Here is an 18991-nt window from a genome sequence, read left to right on the forward strand (position 1 = left end):
ACCTGACATTGTCATTTGCTTGACATATCCAGGTACATACTTAGTCCAAGTATGATTACTATTCTATTTGCAACTTGCAGCCTGCAGGTGCACCGTGCAGGCAACACTGTAATTTTGCATTTGATTTGACGCATGCGCTACAGAAATATATCAGCTGTCAGAAAGAATTTATTTACGTAAAAAACAAAATTAATTGTGTCCTTAATAATTCCCGTCAATATGGCGGGGCAAAATCCAGGATCACCAACCGATTTCCAATATTTCTATGAAGATGAGGTGTATAAAATCAACAATCGCGGACAGGTTGTTTTCGGCTTGGTGCTCGAGAACTTCGAAGCAAGTTCTAGCGATCCAGAGAGTGACATAGAAACTCCGATTCAAAAAGGTGAAATTCGAGTTGTGTGGCATCCTTCAGGCACTGAACGTGTAGTTTCCGAGAAATCGGTAAGTTGAAAAAGCTGATATTCGTTATTACAGCACATCCGACGGCAAGGTAGGTGTAGAAAAATACCCAATGTTGGAAAAAAAATCTAGAATATTTTCCTTTATTTCGTTCATAAAATACGCAGAAACATAATTTTTTTATTAAACTTATCACATTTATTACAAGATAACTCTATTATATTATGATTAATTAATAAAACTTTAAAAAAAATGCAGGTATAATGTAAAAATTCTTCTCAGATTCATTTGATTAAATTATTTAAATATATATGTATCTCTCTGACTTATTCCAATATATACTTGAAGATAAATTAAATTCTTCAATAAATGGAGGCATTTAATTTGTATACATGTACTTGCAGGTAGGATTAGCGGATCGTTCTTTGATGCCAGGTGATGTTGTGCGAAGACTTATTGCTGGTAAAGATACTCAAAGGGGCTACTGTCGAGATATTGAGATGACAGCTGCATTGCAAATAGTGGGAACAAAACATGTCATTCAAAATGTTGCAAGTGAGAGACTGCAGCCGTTAGAGGAGTTCACACCTGATCTGGCTGTTTGTCTAGAATCTTGGGTAGGCACATCAAAGGTGGGTACTTTTATTTTTATCTGATATAATGAATTGTATTAATTGATCGTGTAAGCTTATGTACTATAGCTATTTTAATTATGTATATTAATAATGAAGATATTGATGTTATCACATCACTAAACTTTCAGAAATATCATATACTATGTAATAAGTTTGTGTGAAGCTGTTTTATAAAATAAATTTTATTTTGAAAAGAACAGGATGATTTATATTTGCGAGAAATTGACTTAACTTGTTACATATGCAATTGATGTGATATGAAATGGGTACCTTCAAAAAGCAATGCTCCTGTGATTCCTCTTCCTGCAAGAGAATGTGGGCAGCGGTAATGTGTAAATAACTTCCAATGTTCAACTAACAATCAGTATACTTATTTTCATTCAATTTTAAAGTAAATGGAAAATTAGAGTATTTTTTTAATTTGACTTTCAGCATGGATCTAACAATTAATATACTTATTTCCATTGAATTTTAAAAGTAAAGAGGTTTATTGTTGGTATTGTGGGTATGCTGAAATTAAACTATGTTGCTCATTCCTTGGTAGTTTGATGTGACCTGATTATTTGATGTTTTTTATCTGAGCTGATGGTAATTGATACACCCTACCCATTACAAGGCAGTGCCACTTAGGGTTCTTGAAAATCCCAAAAAATCTGAGTGGCACTACAATTATTGAGCTTGTCACCTTGAGACATAAGATGTTAAGTCTCATTTCCTCAGTAATTTCATTTGCTGTTTTGTGTGGTAACTTTTGTGTGGTAAAGGTATAACATAAATACCATTCTTAGTGATACTACAAATTAATGGGACCACCCTCAGACATATTAATAATTATTTTTTTTTTGCAATATATTATATTGTAACACAATTTTATTCATAAAAAATAACCCGCTGAGTTTCTTGCGCCCTTTCTTTCAGGTTCGACTGGGTAATTTTTGATGTTCAATCAGTGATTTTAAATCATATTTTGAATAAAAATATTTGAATTTAAATATATAATGAAAAATTTATCCACATCTATACTTTTCTCGAGTAGTCAAAGTCAAATAAACTTCATTCAATGATGCTTAAACTAACGGCTTTTCAATCGTCACTAAATATTTCTTTTAAATTACTGAATCTATCATATTTTCAGAAAAAGTAGAGCTCTTTTTAATCAATCAATATGGATAAATGTAATCAAGCCCACTAATTTTCACAGTCGGTACATAGCAAACTCCGTTTAGTATCATCGGACGGGTCACGGCTAGAGTTTCCAGACCTGGATTCTTGCGCACTAGAAGATTATTCAAATCGTCGCCGCCGTGCCACTCCATATTCTTCATCTGAATTCTACCCTGGACAAGTTGTGTTCGGACCACTTGCAGCCCTTGATAATGCGAATTGGCTCCACATGACTAAGGAAATGAAAGCTGCTAAGAAACACAAGATGAATGATCACAAGGTATTTATATTTATATTGTGTGACATTAAATTGTTAACGAAAAAATATGTGTATTAAAATACTGCTGTTTTTATTATTATTATTTTATTTTTTGTATTTTCCATAGATGGTTCAAAATAGCACTCGAGATATTATCAGCTTCTTTTAATTCATGCTTATATGATGTAGTTAAAAGAAACCACCTTGAATTAAAATTTCATTAGCAATGATTTTTCGCAAAATCACAAGATGTCGAATGATTGATACAACCTGACAAAAGTAATGAAATTTCAAGTACAGAAACAATCAATCAGTTTTTTGATCACGCCTATTCAGTATTCATGTTGGATCGGAATATTTTTAGTATTTTCATGTCAGTTTCCGCGATTGTTATATTGTTGCGCATGCTTCCATGAAGTAATGTTCTTCTGGGTTCATCCAGCCACAAGTGAAATAGTTTGTCCATAGGTCCACTTATCAATGTGTCAAAAAATTCACAATTTCGAGAGCTGCGTATCACAGATTAGCACAAAATATGAATTAATTTAAAACTACCTTCGTATTATAAATTCGTATTACGCGTAATATGTACCTTAGATAACGATATAGGCTTTGTCAGGGATAATGAACCTCAACCTCTTTCAACGTGTGTGCATTTCCTGTTTATCGGTGGAGTAGTTACAAATCTTCCATAGAGCTATGTTGGGAATTTCTCTACGCGATCACGTGCGGAACACTCAAATCCGCAAGAGAACGGGAAGTGGGCGGGCTATATTTGTCGTAAGTCCGATGGAAGATGGGACAAAAAGTTGTTTGGTCAGGGTTAGGAATGTTGGGACACAGCCAGTTAGATGGACGGACGATTTGGTGCGAGCGACTGGGAAGGACTGGATGCGGAAAACTCAGGACCGCACAAAATGGTCTAAAATGGAAGAGATCTTTACTTAGTATTGGGTAGATCAAGGTTTAATAAGAAGTTGGCGTGAAAGCGTAACTTACAAACTCACACAAAGTTGTAATATTAAGGATAAATGAATTTTTAAGCATAGCGTACTATTTACAGTTCACAGTGGAGTCGGTCACTACAGAAAGTCTTAGTGTTCATTGGCAATGCCGGGCTCTGTGCACTAACACAGCCGATACTGCACAGCCGCAGCCTCCCAAGTTCCTTGTTGAAGGTAATCTTAATATTTATTGCTATATTCAAACTATAACATATTTTACCAGTGGGAGGCAGTGGGAGACCGCAACGGTGCCTATTTATGCCGTGAAGCAGTAATGTGTTTATATTACTGTATTTCGGTCTGAAGGGCTCCGTAGCTAGTGAAATTACTGGGCAAATGGGACTTAACATCTTATGTCTCAAGGTCATGAGCACAATTGTAGTGCCGCTGAGGATTTTTGGGTTTTTAAAAAATCCTGAGCGGCACTGCATTGCAATCGTAAAGGTATATCAATTACCATCAGCTGAACGTCCTGCTCGTCTCGTCCCTTATTTTCATAAATATATATTATAATTGTAATGTATGTACATCATTCCCACCATATGTACTCCAGTGCATATTGACGGGGTCAGCTTAATAAGCCAACAGGCCACAATATCTGGTTGTGTCATCCTAATCAATAGAATATAATTGCTACGAAGGTAATTTTTTCGCGTAAAGAAAACTCGACCTTGACATTTCTAACTGTTTTATAAACATGGTTACAGAAAAAGTTGTTTGTTCTTTTTACTACCTATTACCTACACTGTTCGATATCATTCGAGAATAATCCTTACAGGTTGGCCAGGGGCGTGGATTCCATATAGGCAATTGGGCAATGCCTACCTTAATAAGAATCTATATACGACTAGTATTAAAGTTCACTTAGTTTCGTTAGTTTATTATCAGACTTCTATGGAATACCCAATCAGTTAGCTTAACCTTACGCTAAGTGCCTTGTAAATACCATTGCCTCGCGAGGTTACGTCAACCTCTTCGCGTTATGTGTGCAATATATAAATTTCTAACGATTATATTGTTGGGTACCTACTTGGTTGAATAAATGGGCCGGAAACTATATATGAAGCACAAACAACTTCAATAGTTTGACCTCAAACTAAGTTAGATCTATAGTGCCTATTTTGCTAGAAAACCAATGCACGACCCTGAGGTTGGCTCATTAAGGCGAAGAGTAAGCAGAAAACACGCAAACATGGTGTTTTTAGACAAGTTTTGTGGTGAAAGTATAGCATTTCGAGCTATGAACACTACTTAATCCTGTTACACATATCCTTAAGTCTTATTTGTAGGTTGCCAATGCTTGCTGTTGGTTATTATTAGGTTAGTTAACACTGCTGAGCCTTTTTGAACTATCATTTTTCTTTGAAGTTAAACAAGTTTTTTGGCATGGCGTGACGCATTTTTTTGGTACTTCTCACAGAAAAGTTATTCTTATAGCTTGTACTTTTTTGTGTAGTTTCATTTATTCAGATTAGTGGTGAATAACGATGATTATAAGCATATAAACTGTTTTCCACCCAATAATTTTGAAAATATTGGCTTTGTTACATAGATGGCGGGCGGGCAGCCATGAACTCATATCGCTCAAGGTCGCTGGCATTTAGTGTCGCCTTAAGTAACGGAGCGATAAAGTGAATACTAGTGTATTACTGGTGATCAATAATAGTGTGAATTACACCTAGCAAGGAGTTTATTACTGGCTTATGTGATGTATAATAAAATATTTGCAGAATTATACTGGTTAATAATAGCTTATATTTTCACAGGGGAAGATTTGAAAAGACTGAAACTGCTCAATGTATTTGAACCTTGCACACTGCAAGTGGGTGATAGGAACTTTTTAACAATTGGACCAGAAGACACCTTTATAAGCAAAAAACAATGGAGAAAAGAACAGAGTTAGTAAATAGAATTATATTACATCTACTTTTATTCGTTATTTACTCGATATAAACCCTCAAATCTATTTAAAACCATACTTTTTACTACACATCATTTGGTAATGATTATTTCGGACGAGTCAACTGTGCTGCAATGAAAACTTTTTAAATAGTTTCATGGCATTGGCGATGAACAAATTTTATTTTATTTAAAAAAAGAAGCGCCCGCCATTCGCCAATATTAACTTTAATCCGCACTGAAATAAATATATTTCTATATATTTCATGGTCATATGAACCTTACTATATATATATTGGCGCGGCACCTAGAGAAATTACTGGGCAAATGAGACTATTAACATCTTATCGCTCAAGGTGACGAGCGCAAATATAGTATCACCGCTCAGAATTTTTGAGTGTTTCAAGAATCCTGTGCGGCTTTGATTTAGCAATGGGCGGGGCGTATAAATTACTATCAGCTGGACGTCCCGCTCGTCTCTTAATGTCATAAAAAACACACACACTTTAGTGCGCACTTAAATAAATATATTGAAGTGAAACTTCTTTAGAATCGTTGTGATTTGAAACCGGATGCAACGGAAAAAACGACAGGTAAGAAAGACAAATACAAAAATGTGTAGGATGAAGCCGGCAAAGAATGGGACAGAAATATGCATACTATTGAAGTGAAATGTGATTTGAAAGTCGATGAAAAGATAAAGCGACAGTAAAAAGAGCAGTCACATCTATTCATAATTAAACATGGGAGATAATGAGATAGGAAGCTAAATACAATGTTCTGGTACCAGGCGATCAGAGTTAAAGAAGAGATTGTCTTAAGTATGGCGCGAGTATACATTAATATATCCTGACTCCAAGCGCACGACGTATTACTACATAGACACCAGTAGAACACAATATTATATATATTAGTGGTGGTAGGAATGTCTTTCATAGCGGTTGAAATCATGTGTCATCCTAGCAACACGTACCAGGAATTCATATGCAGTTTAGAGGTTCATGCACCATGCAGGTTTCATTTCTGACATGTGTACTTTGTACGCACGCAATGTTTTTTTTTATATATTCCGTGGCCGTAGAAATATTTCATGAATAACTATTATCAAGACATAAATGTAAAATTATCTGGTATTTATTATTAATATATCAACAGGTAAATACTTTAGGAATCTCCGTAAACAAAGCCGTCCCAAAAAGAAGTCTTCGAAAAGTGATACGAGTGCGGTTGAACACATGCCGTCAAGACCTAAAAAGAGGGCATCTTCAAATCGCAAACTCAAATTGTCGAATGTAAGTATAAAGTGAAATGAAAAGCTGGGTTCTACACATTATTTCTAACTTAGAACCTAGAGTGGTTAAAAGAAAATAACTTTGATATGTAGTTTATATTGATTGGCCTTTCAGTCTTCTTTCTTTCTTCTTTCTTTTGGCAGTCTTCTTTATTTTTTAATAAAATTTCGTCACAATAAATTTTATTGTTTTAATAGACTGAGTGTGGTTGGGTGGGTATCAATAGGAAAGCCATTTATGTTATAGTAAACTTGCATTTATTTTGTACATATTCATTTACTTTTTTATTTAGTCAATATTTCCGAAAAAATTAGTGTGTCTGTGTATGGTTGTCTCTTATTTTCGTATTTGTTTTAAATTACAACAAACTCCTCATAAAAATTCATAAAATTCAAAATTCAGAAATACTTTATTCATGTAGGTCACGGAAATGACACTTATGAATGTCAAAAAAAAAAAATTGTTTCTTATTGAATTTACCGCTACTTCGTAAAGGGTTGAGCTAATGAGAAGAAGTAGCAAGAAACTCATTGCCACCCTTTTAAGCCAAGATTTACATTTACATATGTTTTACAAGTACTGTAACTGCCCGAGCCAGAGTATAAAGATACCAAAAAAGTTATTTAAATATGTATATACAAATGTTTTGAGTTTTCTTGAGTGTTAATTCCGCCAATATTTGTCTTCAAAAAATTCTACACGTGTTTCGCCTTTAGACGAGGCTCCTCAGGGGATGTTGACTCGCTAAACTCTGGCACGAGACTGAATTGAATGAGCCGCAAACCGCAATCTTATATGAGTTGGCGCGCTGTGATTGGTCAGCCGTTGTTACGTATTACCCCCGGAATATGAACAAGATATGCCAATATTTACGATCCATGCATGCTCGAACGGTTGAAAAGAGCACTCGGCCGGAACCCGAGAAGTCGCGAAGTCGAGTCCCGCATCGTTCATAAATTTTGGTTACAAATTTAATTTTTATAGTTATTTTTTTATTTTATAAATGAACACAGACTCAATACTAAATACTGTCATGGAGCTCAATTATTAGCCTTACATTTAGATAGATGCTTAAACAAGACTAAATTATGACTGATTATTTTCCAGATTGAAATGGATGTAGATATAGTGGAGGAGAATCTCGAATCTCTAGATGAAGAGTTGAAAGTGGACATAAATTGTCCAAGCATTAGGATAGAACCCAGCAGTGATGTCGCCCTGCCCATCGCCAGCCATGATGAGAACACCACAGAGGAAAAGAATGACTCTGGCATAAGGTGAGTTCATTAATTTACTTCCTGTAAGTATATTCAGCAAAACTTTTTATTGTTATCGAACCTTCATAATCAATTTTTACAATTTTTTTTTAAAAAAGGGGGAAAATATAACAATACTTGCATAAATACACGAATATTAATAAAAATACGAATTTCCAGTGGACTTGCTAGGGGGCGCCTTATTGAATGTGACATGTTTTGAGTAGTAGAGTCGGTGGGGGCCAGTTAAAAATTTGGTCAATTAACTCTTCTAGAAGGATAATTTGTGAGAAACATCAGTAAATAGTATCATAAAGCTTCTGAAACATCACCTCTGATTCCTTGTAGAGATTTCGCGGCGGCAGTTTCGCACTCTTGAAGAAAAAATAATTCAATTATTTCCTCCGACATAATAATCTTATTAAATTGTACTTAACCCAATAAATACTTCTAGTACTTTGATCATCACAGCAGACTAGGCCGTATTTTCAAATTATTTCAAACCCGGCAGCAATGGTTAAAATGCACCGCAATTTTGTTGTATATTTTTACTATTATGGTCATACCCGCGACTTCGTCCGCGTACACACATGACTAAGCACATAGTACTTATTAAAATTTTTATTAATTCTTAAAACTTTAGTATCTTTATATTAAATGAAGATATCGCCATATTTTTTTTTCTAGATAAGGGCCTAGTGTCTAAGGAAAAAACTAAAAAGGTTAATTTAAAATTAATAATTAAAATATATCCAATAGTTTTTCCATGATGCGCACAAATGAAAAACTCTGTTAACTAACCTATGTTAACAACTGTGGTTAATCTACCAAGTATAGTTAGCTTTAAAATATTTTTTAAATTAAAATAATTAATAAACTACGGGGGACACATAAAAGGAGAATCAAAATTGTTGTTTTTATTTAATTCCGAGCATTTTCATATTTAATTACCTTTTAAACCTTCTGTGGACTTCCACAAATAATTCATGGTCCAGGCATTCTCGAGTTTTAGCGAGACTAACGAACAGCAATTCACTTTTAACCCGCGAGGGGCCAATCAGACGTCTGACGTCTGCTACCAAACTACCGTTGAGTGCCAAACCAGACGTCGTACGTCTGCTTGGCACACAACAGTAGCAGATATTTTTTCGTTAAATATACATACACAAGAAAGGTAATTTAACAGACTATAAAAGTAAGAATATTTAATTTTGAAACTTTATCTGTGTAAATACGACAAGCCGTCAAAATGCGGTCAGCCGTATAGCCCTACTAAACGAAATTTGTTTAAATTACGCAGTATCTATTGTTTTTGTAATCTAACAAAGCGCTAGTTTGTTTAATAACAAAAGCACTGACGCTCGTTTTTATAAACAAGCCGAAACACTTCAAAAGCAATAAATATTATTGTAACACGAGCCCGTTGAAATTGGCGTCGGTAACGCGCGGCGGCTTAAGACGGGCATGTGCGCCACGCGCTTTGGGGCGAGCTTAGCTAGTGACGGGTTAAATATATAGATTGAGTTGAAAGTGTAATAAAACAATTTCTTCTAAATAGCCCAGAGCCAATGAAAGAAGACGGCAGCTTGTTGAATGGCGACAGGATATCCGTGCACCAGAGTGATGATGACTCTGACAATTGGGAGAACACGAGCACCGACGGCAGCGATACTGACAGGTTTGAGTTTATTTTCTCCGTTAACTCGGACACGCTTGTTCTTTGCACTAAGGTACTAAGCTAAGACGAGTGTTTTCATGGAAGAATAAAATCAACCAATGTATAGGTCACCTAAATTGAAGGTGCCCCTTACAGTATCTGTGTCATTTAACTTGGGCCAGCGTAAGTTTGCGGCCTGTGGCTGCCTACAGTGCAAGAATGTGCTATTCTGTGCTGTTCTACTTGCATCTCAACATACGGCTTGCGTAAAGGCGCCTTCAATTTAGACAGTTGTTAGCAGCAATTAGCAGGCCGGCTAACGTAATATCGTTGCCTGCTTACGAACGTGCTCTCTGACATGACAACCACGCTCACGCCTCACGCCTCACAATCACGCTGAAAAATTGTCTCATGCAAAACTCTACGCGACTATTAGGCAGCTGTGTTTCGACCGCGACTTAAATATAACGCCACGCAACGACAAAATGTTCAGTGCAAAACTATCCGCATATCCATACTTAAAAAGGATGGAGTGTCGTTTTTCAGGTTGTGTTACTAACTTGGCGGTTTTAATCATTTTGCTAAATAATTCCATTTCAATTGATAAAACAAAATGATCTTGCCTCGTGTTGGCATTCGTTTTTTTGCACCATAATCAAATTCAATGGGCGTATACAATAAACTTTGAACCTTAGTGCCACGAAATAAAGTGTTGATTTGAATTAAAGTTTTGTGTTATCTGTATAAACTTATGTATTATATACAACCCGATAACGTTATTGTTGAGAAAGAATTTTGAATTTCGACTAGATTCAATTATTGTAATTAAAAACAAACATGATTTATTTAAAAATTGAGCCAATTGATCAAATCACAATAAGTTTTAATTGTAACAATGCTATCCTTTGATCTGTTTTTGTACACAGACTTACGGCCGTTCCCAAAATACTATCTACAGATAGAGATATATAACTACCTTCTACTATCAGTCCTTAGGTGTCAATAATCTGAAGCTGTCCCAATATACCCGATAAGTTATTCGCGTGAATTGCAATTTTCATACAAACTTCTATCGCTGGTAAGCTATACGTCGTCCCTTTGACGGACAGCGTGTACGAATATGGTGTTTCCGTCGATAAGTTTATTGGTACAGAAAAGTCAACGATAGTTACGATTTTTATCTCAAGTGAGAGATAGACTGAATATTGGGAACGGCCGTTAGTTTACCTCGCTTCGCTCAAATATACGCCGCAGCGAAGCGGTACGACGAGCGACTGCGGCATCCTAAGTACATAGGGAATGCAAATCTCGCGAGATTGGGGCTCAATCGAGATCCCGCGAGTTTATGAATAACAATACTGCGAGATCTCACCAATTTCGAGATTAGCATTTTGGTGAGTTTTTTTTTATTGCACATACTCACAATATTTGAAAAATTAGGAAAAAAAAATAAATATTATAAGTATTATAAGGTAAGAATTTATTTTCACGAATTTTTTCGATAGACTTTTATGCATCAAACATTGTTCGACCTATCTGTCTATATTTTCTAATAAACTTCTAAGTAGTAAACTTTGACATACCTACACGTATCTATCTAATAACAAATGAAAGAAACAACCACTGAAGACTGGTTCTCTTATATAAAACAAAAATTTTTTAGTAATAAAACAATTATTTTATAACAAAGAAAACAACGAGAAGGCAAAAAAATGAAACTTATTATCTATAAGTTGAGTTGACTATTAAACTGATATTATCAATTCAATATAAATAAAAAAAAAAACCGACAGATCGCAACTCGGTCCGTGTCAGTCCGCGCTTCGAATAAGACGTTTTTATGCTTAAGTGCAATCTCGTTAAACTCGCGAGATCTCGTCTTTTTTTCGTCCGAGATCAATCTCGCTAAAAAGGGCTGAGGTCTCGCGAGAACGAGATTGCATTCCCTTAGTACAGGTCAGTGATGTATATAATAATATATAATAATAATATTAACACTTTTTACACAAATTATCTTGCCCAAAGTTAAGCATATATAACCTCATTATTCATTATATAAATGCTTGCACCTACCGGGATTCGAACCCGGGACCTTTAGCTTAGTAGGTAGGATCGCTAACCACTCGGCTATACAGGTCGTCTATGTATAATCCATAGGTTCTCAACGTGGGCGATAACGCCCCCTTGTGGGCGTTTGAGACTTTCGGGGAGGCAGTAGAAGAACCAGAGAAAATTTGGGGGCATTGAGATGGCGCAGATGGCCGTGGGTAGATTAAAAAATACACGAAAATACTCTAGAAAAACACATTTTCTCAAAGTGGGCGGTGAGCAAAATTAGGTTGAGAAACTATGCATTGTATATGAATGCGTGTTGTGCAGCGGTGCTACTTGGTCGTCGCGATGCTCTTCTGGCGCATCTGGGTCGGTGCGCGGGAAGCGGTCTCCTCAGCTGGCCGTGCGGCTGCTTCGTGGCAAGCGACTGAAGCGTGCTCCACGTCGCGCTCCTCCCGCGCCGCCACCGCGTCGCCGGGACCGAGTCGTGGTCGAGACACTGCATACCACTAGCGTGGCCAACGTCGTGTGGCAGGTGACTGACACTTGGACGTAGTTCCCGAAAAACGCTCCAAGCCCAAAGGCTGGGCTAACAAACCATTGCTGCATGTTGTTATATCTTAAAACGAGCATCTGTCAATATAAATTTTTCGAATTTAGTGAGGATTTCACGTGTGCTTACCTCGATAGTTTTAAATTCTCGTCCTTGATTGAATAGATTATACTATCTATATGCCAAAGTCTCCGTAGACGAAGGACATCTCTTCCGTATGGAATGGGACGTTTTTTTTCCTTTCTTGGTAAGGAACTTTATCCAGCGTGTGGTGCTCAATTTTCTCCATTATGAGCGATGCCTAGTAGTCAAGAACTAGCGGGCCAGAAAAGCTACGCCATCTATATACAGGGTGTCCCAAAGTTATGGGACTTTTAAAATAGTTACTTAAGAAGAGTTATTAGTTTTTGGCCATTCTTTCGATTGGCATCATAAAAGTAGGGGTGTTTTTTTTTTACATTTCAGTCGGTTCGATTCCCAGACGAGGCAAGTCATTTTTAGAAAATCTTTGAATGCGGAAGTACTAACTTTTAAAAATAGCATAAAGTATTCTTTCAGTAAAATAGCCTATCTTCGATATTTAAGGTGATTTCCCTTCATGTCCCATAACTTTGGGACACCTTGTATATAGGTAAACTGGCGCGCATCAAAGGATCTTGTCGCGACAACATTCGCCTGCGTGGCTACACTTTGCCGCTTCATAAGTCTCCCGTAAGCAACATCTTGGATACCAATTAGTGTAGTCAACATGTTGGCAGTCCATCTCCACTTCTGCTGATCTATTTTATTAAGTATGTCTGTTACTTTTGTTTTCTGTCTCAGGTCTCGCTATTTCTATATCTATACTATCGCTATATCATGGTATAATAATATACTCCACCTGGTATTCTCTTCCAGTGATATCTGGGTCACGTAAGTGACCTAAGAATACGTCATCAGTTGTGATAACTGTTAATGGAAGCTATATTACGACATTATTTGCAAGTAAACAAACAAAACTAGCAAACTAGCCATAATTTTCGCTTCGCACGACACGCCACATGTTAGGATATCATCCCCACCATCTGGATGTGTCCTCCACAGTGCGGTTTTCAAGGAGCTTTCTTCCTCGTACTACAAAGCTGTAGAATGAGCTTCCTTGTGCGTTGTTTCCGGGACGATACAACATGGGTACCTTCAAAAAAAGCGCGTACACCTTCCTTAAAGGCCGGCAACGCTCTTGTGATTCCTCTGGTGTTGCAAGAGAATGTGGGCGGCGGTGATCACTTAACACCAGGTGACCCGTACGCTCGTTTGTCCTCCTATTTCATAAAAAAAATTATTTGAAACAAACAGATCTATTGGCCAGACTAGGTACAATGCTGAGGTGCAGACACAGAGCACTAAATATAATATTGCTTCCTATTTTCGGTATAGTAAAGCTCGTTTCGGTGAAATCACCAGGGCCAAAATGAACCGCACTTGTGATATAAACTGTATACTTTATTTAATTGGTAACAGGACGGCAGCATAGAGATGGGTATACCGTCCACCCAGCTGTACCCCATTCATCACCTGGATGGACAGGAGTGTTTCCCCGGAGACTTCGTCATCAACGGCGCCGCCAATGTTGAAGATAATCAGGTAGCATTGCAATTAATTGGTATTGTTATTTTTTCGAACCATTGCTGCATGTTGTTATTTCTTAAGACGAGCAGCTGTCAATATAAATTTTTCTAATTTAGCGAGGATTTCATGGTTATGGTTTAAAACTATGGCTTTATAAGACAAAGGTTGGGATGTTTTTTCCTTTCTTGGTAAGAAACTTTATCAGCGTGTGGTGTTTCTGATGAAGGCTCAAAGACTGAGACGTGGATTGCTGTAAACTCGGTCTTTGAATCACTGAACACATTGAAGTCTCAGGAGATACGTAACCCTCTCCGTCCCCACTATTTAGCGAACTTGAAAACGCACCCTTGTATAACACATCACAAAACCAACTAAGGCGGTGGTACATTACGAAACAAAAACATCGCTTTGCGCCCTTCAGAAGATGGAACTTTTTCATATTATACCTGTAATTGCATTCTACATGATGTTCCAAAAATTACTAAATATAATAAAAGTTGTGTATATAATTGTGTTCGTGTTTATAATAAGTTGCCGAGTAGCATTAAAAATTTAAATTCTAGATTATTTAAGAATAAGCTATATAGTTGGCTAAATGCTTATAATTTTTATAGCGTTAAGGAATATATGGAAATGAAATTCTGATATATTGTTGTTAAATATTTGCATGCTAGGAATAGTGCTAGCAAAACATATAAGCTCATTATTATTACTAGCTGATACCCGCGACTTCGTCCGCGTACACACATGACGTACTTATAAAATCTTTATTTCTTATGACAAAACTTAAGATTTGTCGTTCATAAGAATTGGAATTCTCTGGACTTCCACAAATAATTAAAGACCAATATTAGCCAAATCGGTCCAGCCGTTCTCGAGTTTTAGCGAGACTAACGAACAGCATTTCATTTTTATATGTATAGATTATTATGCACCGGCTCCGAAACCAGTACAAGTGCGCTCGATCTCTTTCGGAGCAAACTATCTACGCACGTTTGCTTGCTTTCCTTTAAAAAAAAACTACTTTCAGCTGAAGCACCGAGAATACGGCGTAGTACAGCGAGTGGATCATCACGGGCGCACTGCAATTGTGAATTGGTACCGCACCTACACCAACGCTGAGGAACCAATGTGAGTTTCATTATCACCATCATCATCTATACAGTGCACAGGATGAATTTTTGAAGTAAACATGGATGGCCATATCAAAAATTATGCGGAAAAGCGGAAAGTACTCAAAGCAATCTTGAACTACATCACAATCAATATTCCGGTATCGAACCTGTTGATTTTGAAAAAGAAACACATTGTATTATTACACCGTTCGATATTGTCGCTAATAAAGATCAAAATCTGGGAAGTAATGACGAAATTGAACAATAGTTATTAGTTCAACAAGTGAACAAAGTTATTTTTTGTTGACTTTAAATCACGAATTGGCGAAGTAGTCTAGAATTAAATCACGAGCGTACATACTGAGGTATTGAGTGATTTAAAGGCACGAGACAAAAAAAAAATTGCTCTCGTGTGAAACATATAACTTTTCACCTCGACTAGCGAGAAAGTGTTATTTAGTAAGAGAAACAATTAAGATAATATTTAACAATGTTTATTATAAATATCAAACCCTCATAAAAAAATCACAAGTTGAAAAATTTGTAAATCTGAATTTCGATTAGTAACATATAGATTTTTGTGACAATGTGATAATACGCTAGGCTCAAATGAGTTTCGGAACGCACCAGATCGCTTTGTTTATTTTTTTAACGCGGAGTAATTCCTCATGGAGTAAAAAATTATGTATGGTCACATGGGGTTTTAAATTATATCACTTTACTTCACGAGTTTTCACGTAGCAATAGCGCCCTTTTCGTGCTGGAGACGTGAAAAAGAAATTATCTTGTTTCAGACCGCAAATGTTACATGAAAGCGAGATGAGTGTGTATGACCTGAAGGACCACCCCGACTTCCAGTACCGGCCCGGCACTGTCGTCATCAGGGTCGCCAACTTCACCGGAGAGGATGCCAATTGTACTGCTGGACAGGTGACTACCGTTTATTCCTGTTGTTAATTGTTTTTTCGACTTTTGGCCAACATGGGCATCCATGGGATATCCACGAATACTTTAAACTTTTGGCCAACATCCGTGGGATATCCACAAATATTTTACAAGAAATGTTTTGATCATCCACAGATGATCTCCAATCAGCAGCGCTTTCTTTGAATATTCCTGTTATTGAATATGTAACCGCACCTTTCTCTTTTTCTATCCAGGGGTATGGTAATTCGTGAAATAGTTTTCTATGCAGAACCAAAAAATCCTACTAACGACATTTTACTATAGTGTATTTTTTTCTACTGGGACAGTATGGGGAATTCCTATCCAGAGCACACACATAAAACTGTCTGAAACCGATTTGCTTTTTTTGACCATTCGCGAGTCGTCCAAAAAAGTTAGTCATTTTGAGCAGCAAAAGTTGTCAAATTAAATAAAATATTTTCTCATATTAAAAGGCAGTGCCTGCAATTTACCTTAATCGCTGGACAGGTGATTTTATGTGAGTTGTTCAATTTTTATACCAAATACTATCCAAAAAATCTTATTAAACACTTTTTACCATACTGTGTTTTTTTTGCACATACCGAAAAACTGTCTGTAACTATTTGCTTTTTTTTTGTCCATTAAAATGAGCCATTTTGAGCAGCAGAAGTGAGTCAAACTTAAACTGGCTCCATCTACAGGATTTACTTTAGATACAGTTGATAACCTGCTCAACCCTATTTATTGCATATTAGGAAATTGACTTGAGATGTCGCTCTTTCAAATCTAAGCAATTTGCTATTTTAAAGCAATCTCTCACTTCTGGGATTAATTATACAAATTAAATTTCTAACCATAATTTATCGGTTTCCGTCCGAGCACTCTTACCAACCATTCGCGATACTATTGTTTAATTGTACAACATAATAAACATTTACCGACCTATAAATCATATCATGCTGGTTCACCAGGTAATTGATAACTTCCCGACGGGCCGCGTCAAGGTGTGGTGGGTGGATGGACACACCAGTATGTGCTGGCCACAGGATCTCTACAAGGTATATTATATTATGTTGAACATAAAATCCAGTTGAATGTTGTTAGTATCACTTAGATCAAAAAATTACAGTTATTGTGGTCAAAGACACAACATAATTATGATATACTAGCTGACCCAGCAAACGTTGTATTGCCATATAAAGTAATAAAAAAAATCGATAATTTTGGGGTATAAAAAATAGAATCTTAGAAGTAAATCCATCGAACAGCATTATATTACAAATATTGCTTCGTAGATAATATTAATTACTTATAACCATGTGTTGCATTTAGTAAGGCAGTACGCGAGTAACAATTGATCGGTCCGGTCCTAGTTACCATTAACCATTTGTCTATAACCATTACAGGACTGGTCCGAGTAACCATTTTAACCAATTAATAGTAGAAATCCGCGTACTCACAAATAGAACCATTAATTATAGTTATATAACAAGTGTCATAGATTAATTTAGTACCTTAAGTAAATAAATACTGTTACCACAAAACCTATATATATATATCTATATATATCACCCCTAAGTGCACCCCTTTTCATAGAGGACGACTGATTCTCAGACCTACCAAATATATCGTACTACAATAACCATTATATTCGATTGCCATCTTGCAACTCTATTGCGTAACTGTGGATGGAATAGAATAATATTAAAATCGTGACACAAAAATAGGTGTTGATCGTAAATAGTTGAAAATTTGAAGTTGTGTGTATTGTTTAATGCTGAATCATACTAATATAAAAATAAAAATAAATTTCAAAATTATAATACCTTTATTTTTGTGGGGTGATTTGATATTAAAAATTTTAAAAGACAATCGATGAACACACCTTTACACAAAAGCAATAAATATGCACACAACACAGTAAAATCTATTTCTACTATTGAAGGTTCTCAAAATTATACACCAGCCATATTCACTCTATAAATCGTGCAGTGAATCTCTTTTCATCCAGTAAATGTTGATATAAATAAAATTAACAGGCTACCACGACGGCGCCTATTTCTGCCGTGAAGCAGTAATGTGTAAGCATTACTGTGTATCGGTCTGAAGGGCGCCGTAGCTAGTGAAATTACTGGGCAAATGAGACTTAACATCTTATATCTCAAGGTGACGAGCGCAGTTGTAGTGCTGCTCAGATTTTTTGTGGTTTTTTCAATTATCCTGAGAGTGGCACTGCATTGTAATGGGCAGGACGTATAAATTACCATCAGCTGAACGTCCTGCTCGTCTCGTCCCTTTTTTTGATAAATAAATAAAAAATAAAAGTGATGCGTAAAATGCTTTCTGCCCATTGTCATTGAGTTTAAGAGCCTGTATTGGCACAATCCTCAGTGTCGACATGTTTATTTCCATTCTGAATTTTTTATCTTACTTCTGAACATGAGTCTTCATTACAGTATACAAAACGTTACAATATTGGAATAATTAAATTTGTTTGTATTTTGAGTCTTTTGTTACTGTATGGAATTATTTTTTAATACAATTGTTAAAAGTTGTTTTGAGGCACTTTTCTCCACGCTCATGATAGTATAATGTACCACCAGGTGGGCGAATACGATTCGGAAGACGGTGATATGTGGGCATCGGATGGGACGGCTTCCGAGGACTCGTGGGAGACACAGAGCTCAGCTCACGATAAAGAACCTCACACCCCTGATGACCTGCCCGAAGATCTAGGGGATCAGCTGCGTCCAAACGTAGCACACTGTGAGTAAATGACACCTTCTTATAATCTATGATATCTTTTCGGTTTTTATGCGATAAAAACGGCCATTGAGATCTGATGTTAACCCGAAAAATATTTAAAATGATTAAGAACCGTCCACGCTTCCTTATAACAACATTAAATGCTGCAGAAGAAGGCCAATATCCTACACGTCCTCTATAGAAGCGTCTATCCGACTTCAGTGATTGTTTGGTGGGTTGATAGTTATCAAGGAGTTCGTAGTAGGTAGGAGTTAGTAGAATATTAAAAAAAAATGTTATTGGCATTGTAGGTGATATTATTCTCAGGAATAACAACATTTCCTTCTATAACCAAAAATGGTTCTCGCAACACCATTCAACACCGAGGTCATACAGATTGATCTACACAGGATCCTGTTTAGA

The 18991-nt window shown here is 36.4% G+C and overlaps 1 protein-coding gene across 3 annotated transcripts in view; it reads left to right on the top strand.

Moving 5' to 3' along the window:
- Window positions 1-121: 121 nt before the first annotated feature.
- Window positions 122-18991, top strand: part of LOC126969408 ((E3-independent) E2 ubiquitin-conjugating enzyme) — a 60957-nt gene continuing 42087 nt past the window's right edge. For all 3 annotated transcript variants that reach the window (XM_050814804.1, XM_050814806.1, XM_050814805.1), the window contains exons 1-14: window positions 122-444; window positions 807-1034; window positions 2239-2481; window positions 3524-3638; window positions 5231-5362; window positions 6519-6655; window positions 7763-7932; window positions 9470-9589; window positions 11948-12155; window positions 13674-13796; window positions 14812-14912; window positions 15691-15826; window positions 16795-16881; window positions 18427-18589. In XM_050814804.1, the coding sequence (XP_050670761.1) occupies window positions 220-444; window positions 807-1034; window positions 2239-2481; window positions 3524-3638; window positions 5231-5362; window positions 6519-6655; window positions 7763-7932; window positions 9470-9589; window positions 11948-12155; window positions 13674-13796; window positions 14812-14912; window positions 15691-15826; window positions 16795-16881; window positions 18427-18589 (2188 nt within the window). In that variant the 5' untranslated portion in view covers window positions 122-219. The remainder of the gene's footprint in view (window positions 445-806; window positions 1035-2238; window positions 2482-3523; window positions 3639-5230; window positions 5363-6518; window positions 6656-7762; window positions 7933-9469; window positions 9590-11947; window positions 12156-13673; window positions 13797-14811; window positions 14913-15690; window positions 15827-16794; window positions 16882-18426; window positions 18590-18991) is intronic.

Source organism: Leptidea sinapis, chromosome 18 (genome assembly GCF_905404315.1).
Source record: "Leptidea sinapis chromosome 18, ilLepSina1.1, whole genome shotgun sequence".
NCBI lineage: Eukaryota > Metazoa > Arthropoda > Insecta > Lepidoptera > Pieridae > Leptidea > Leptidea sinapis.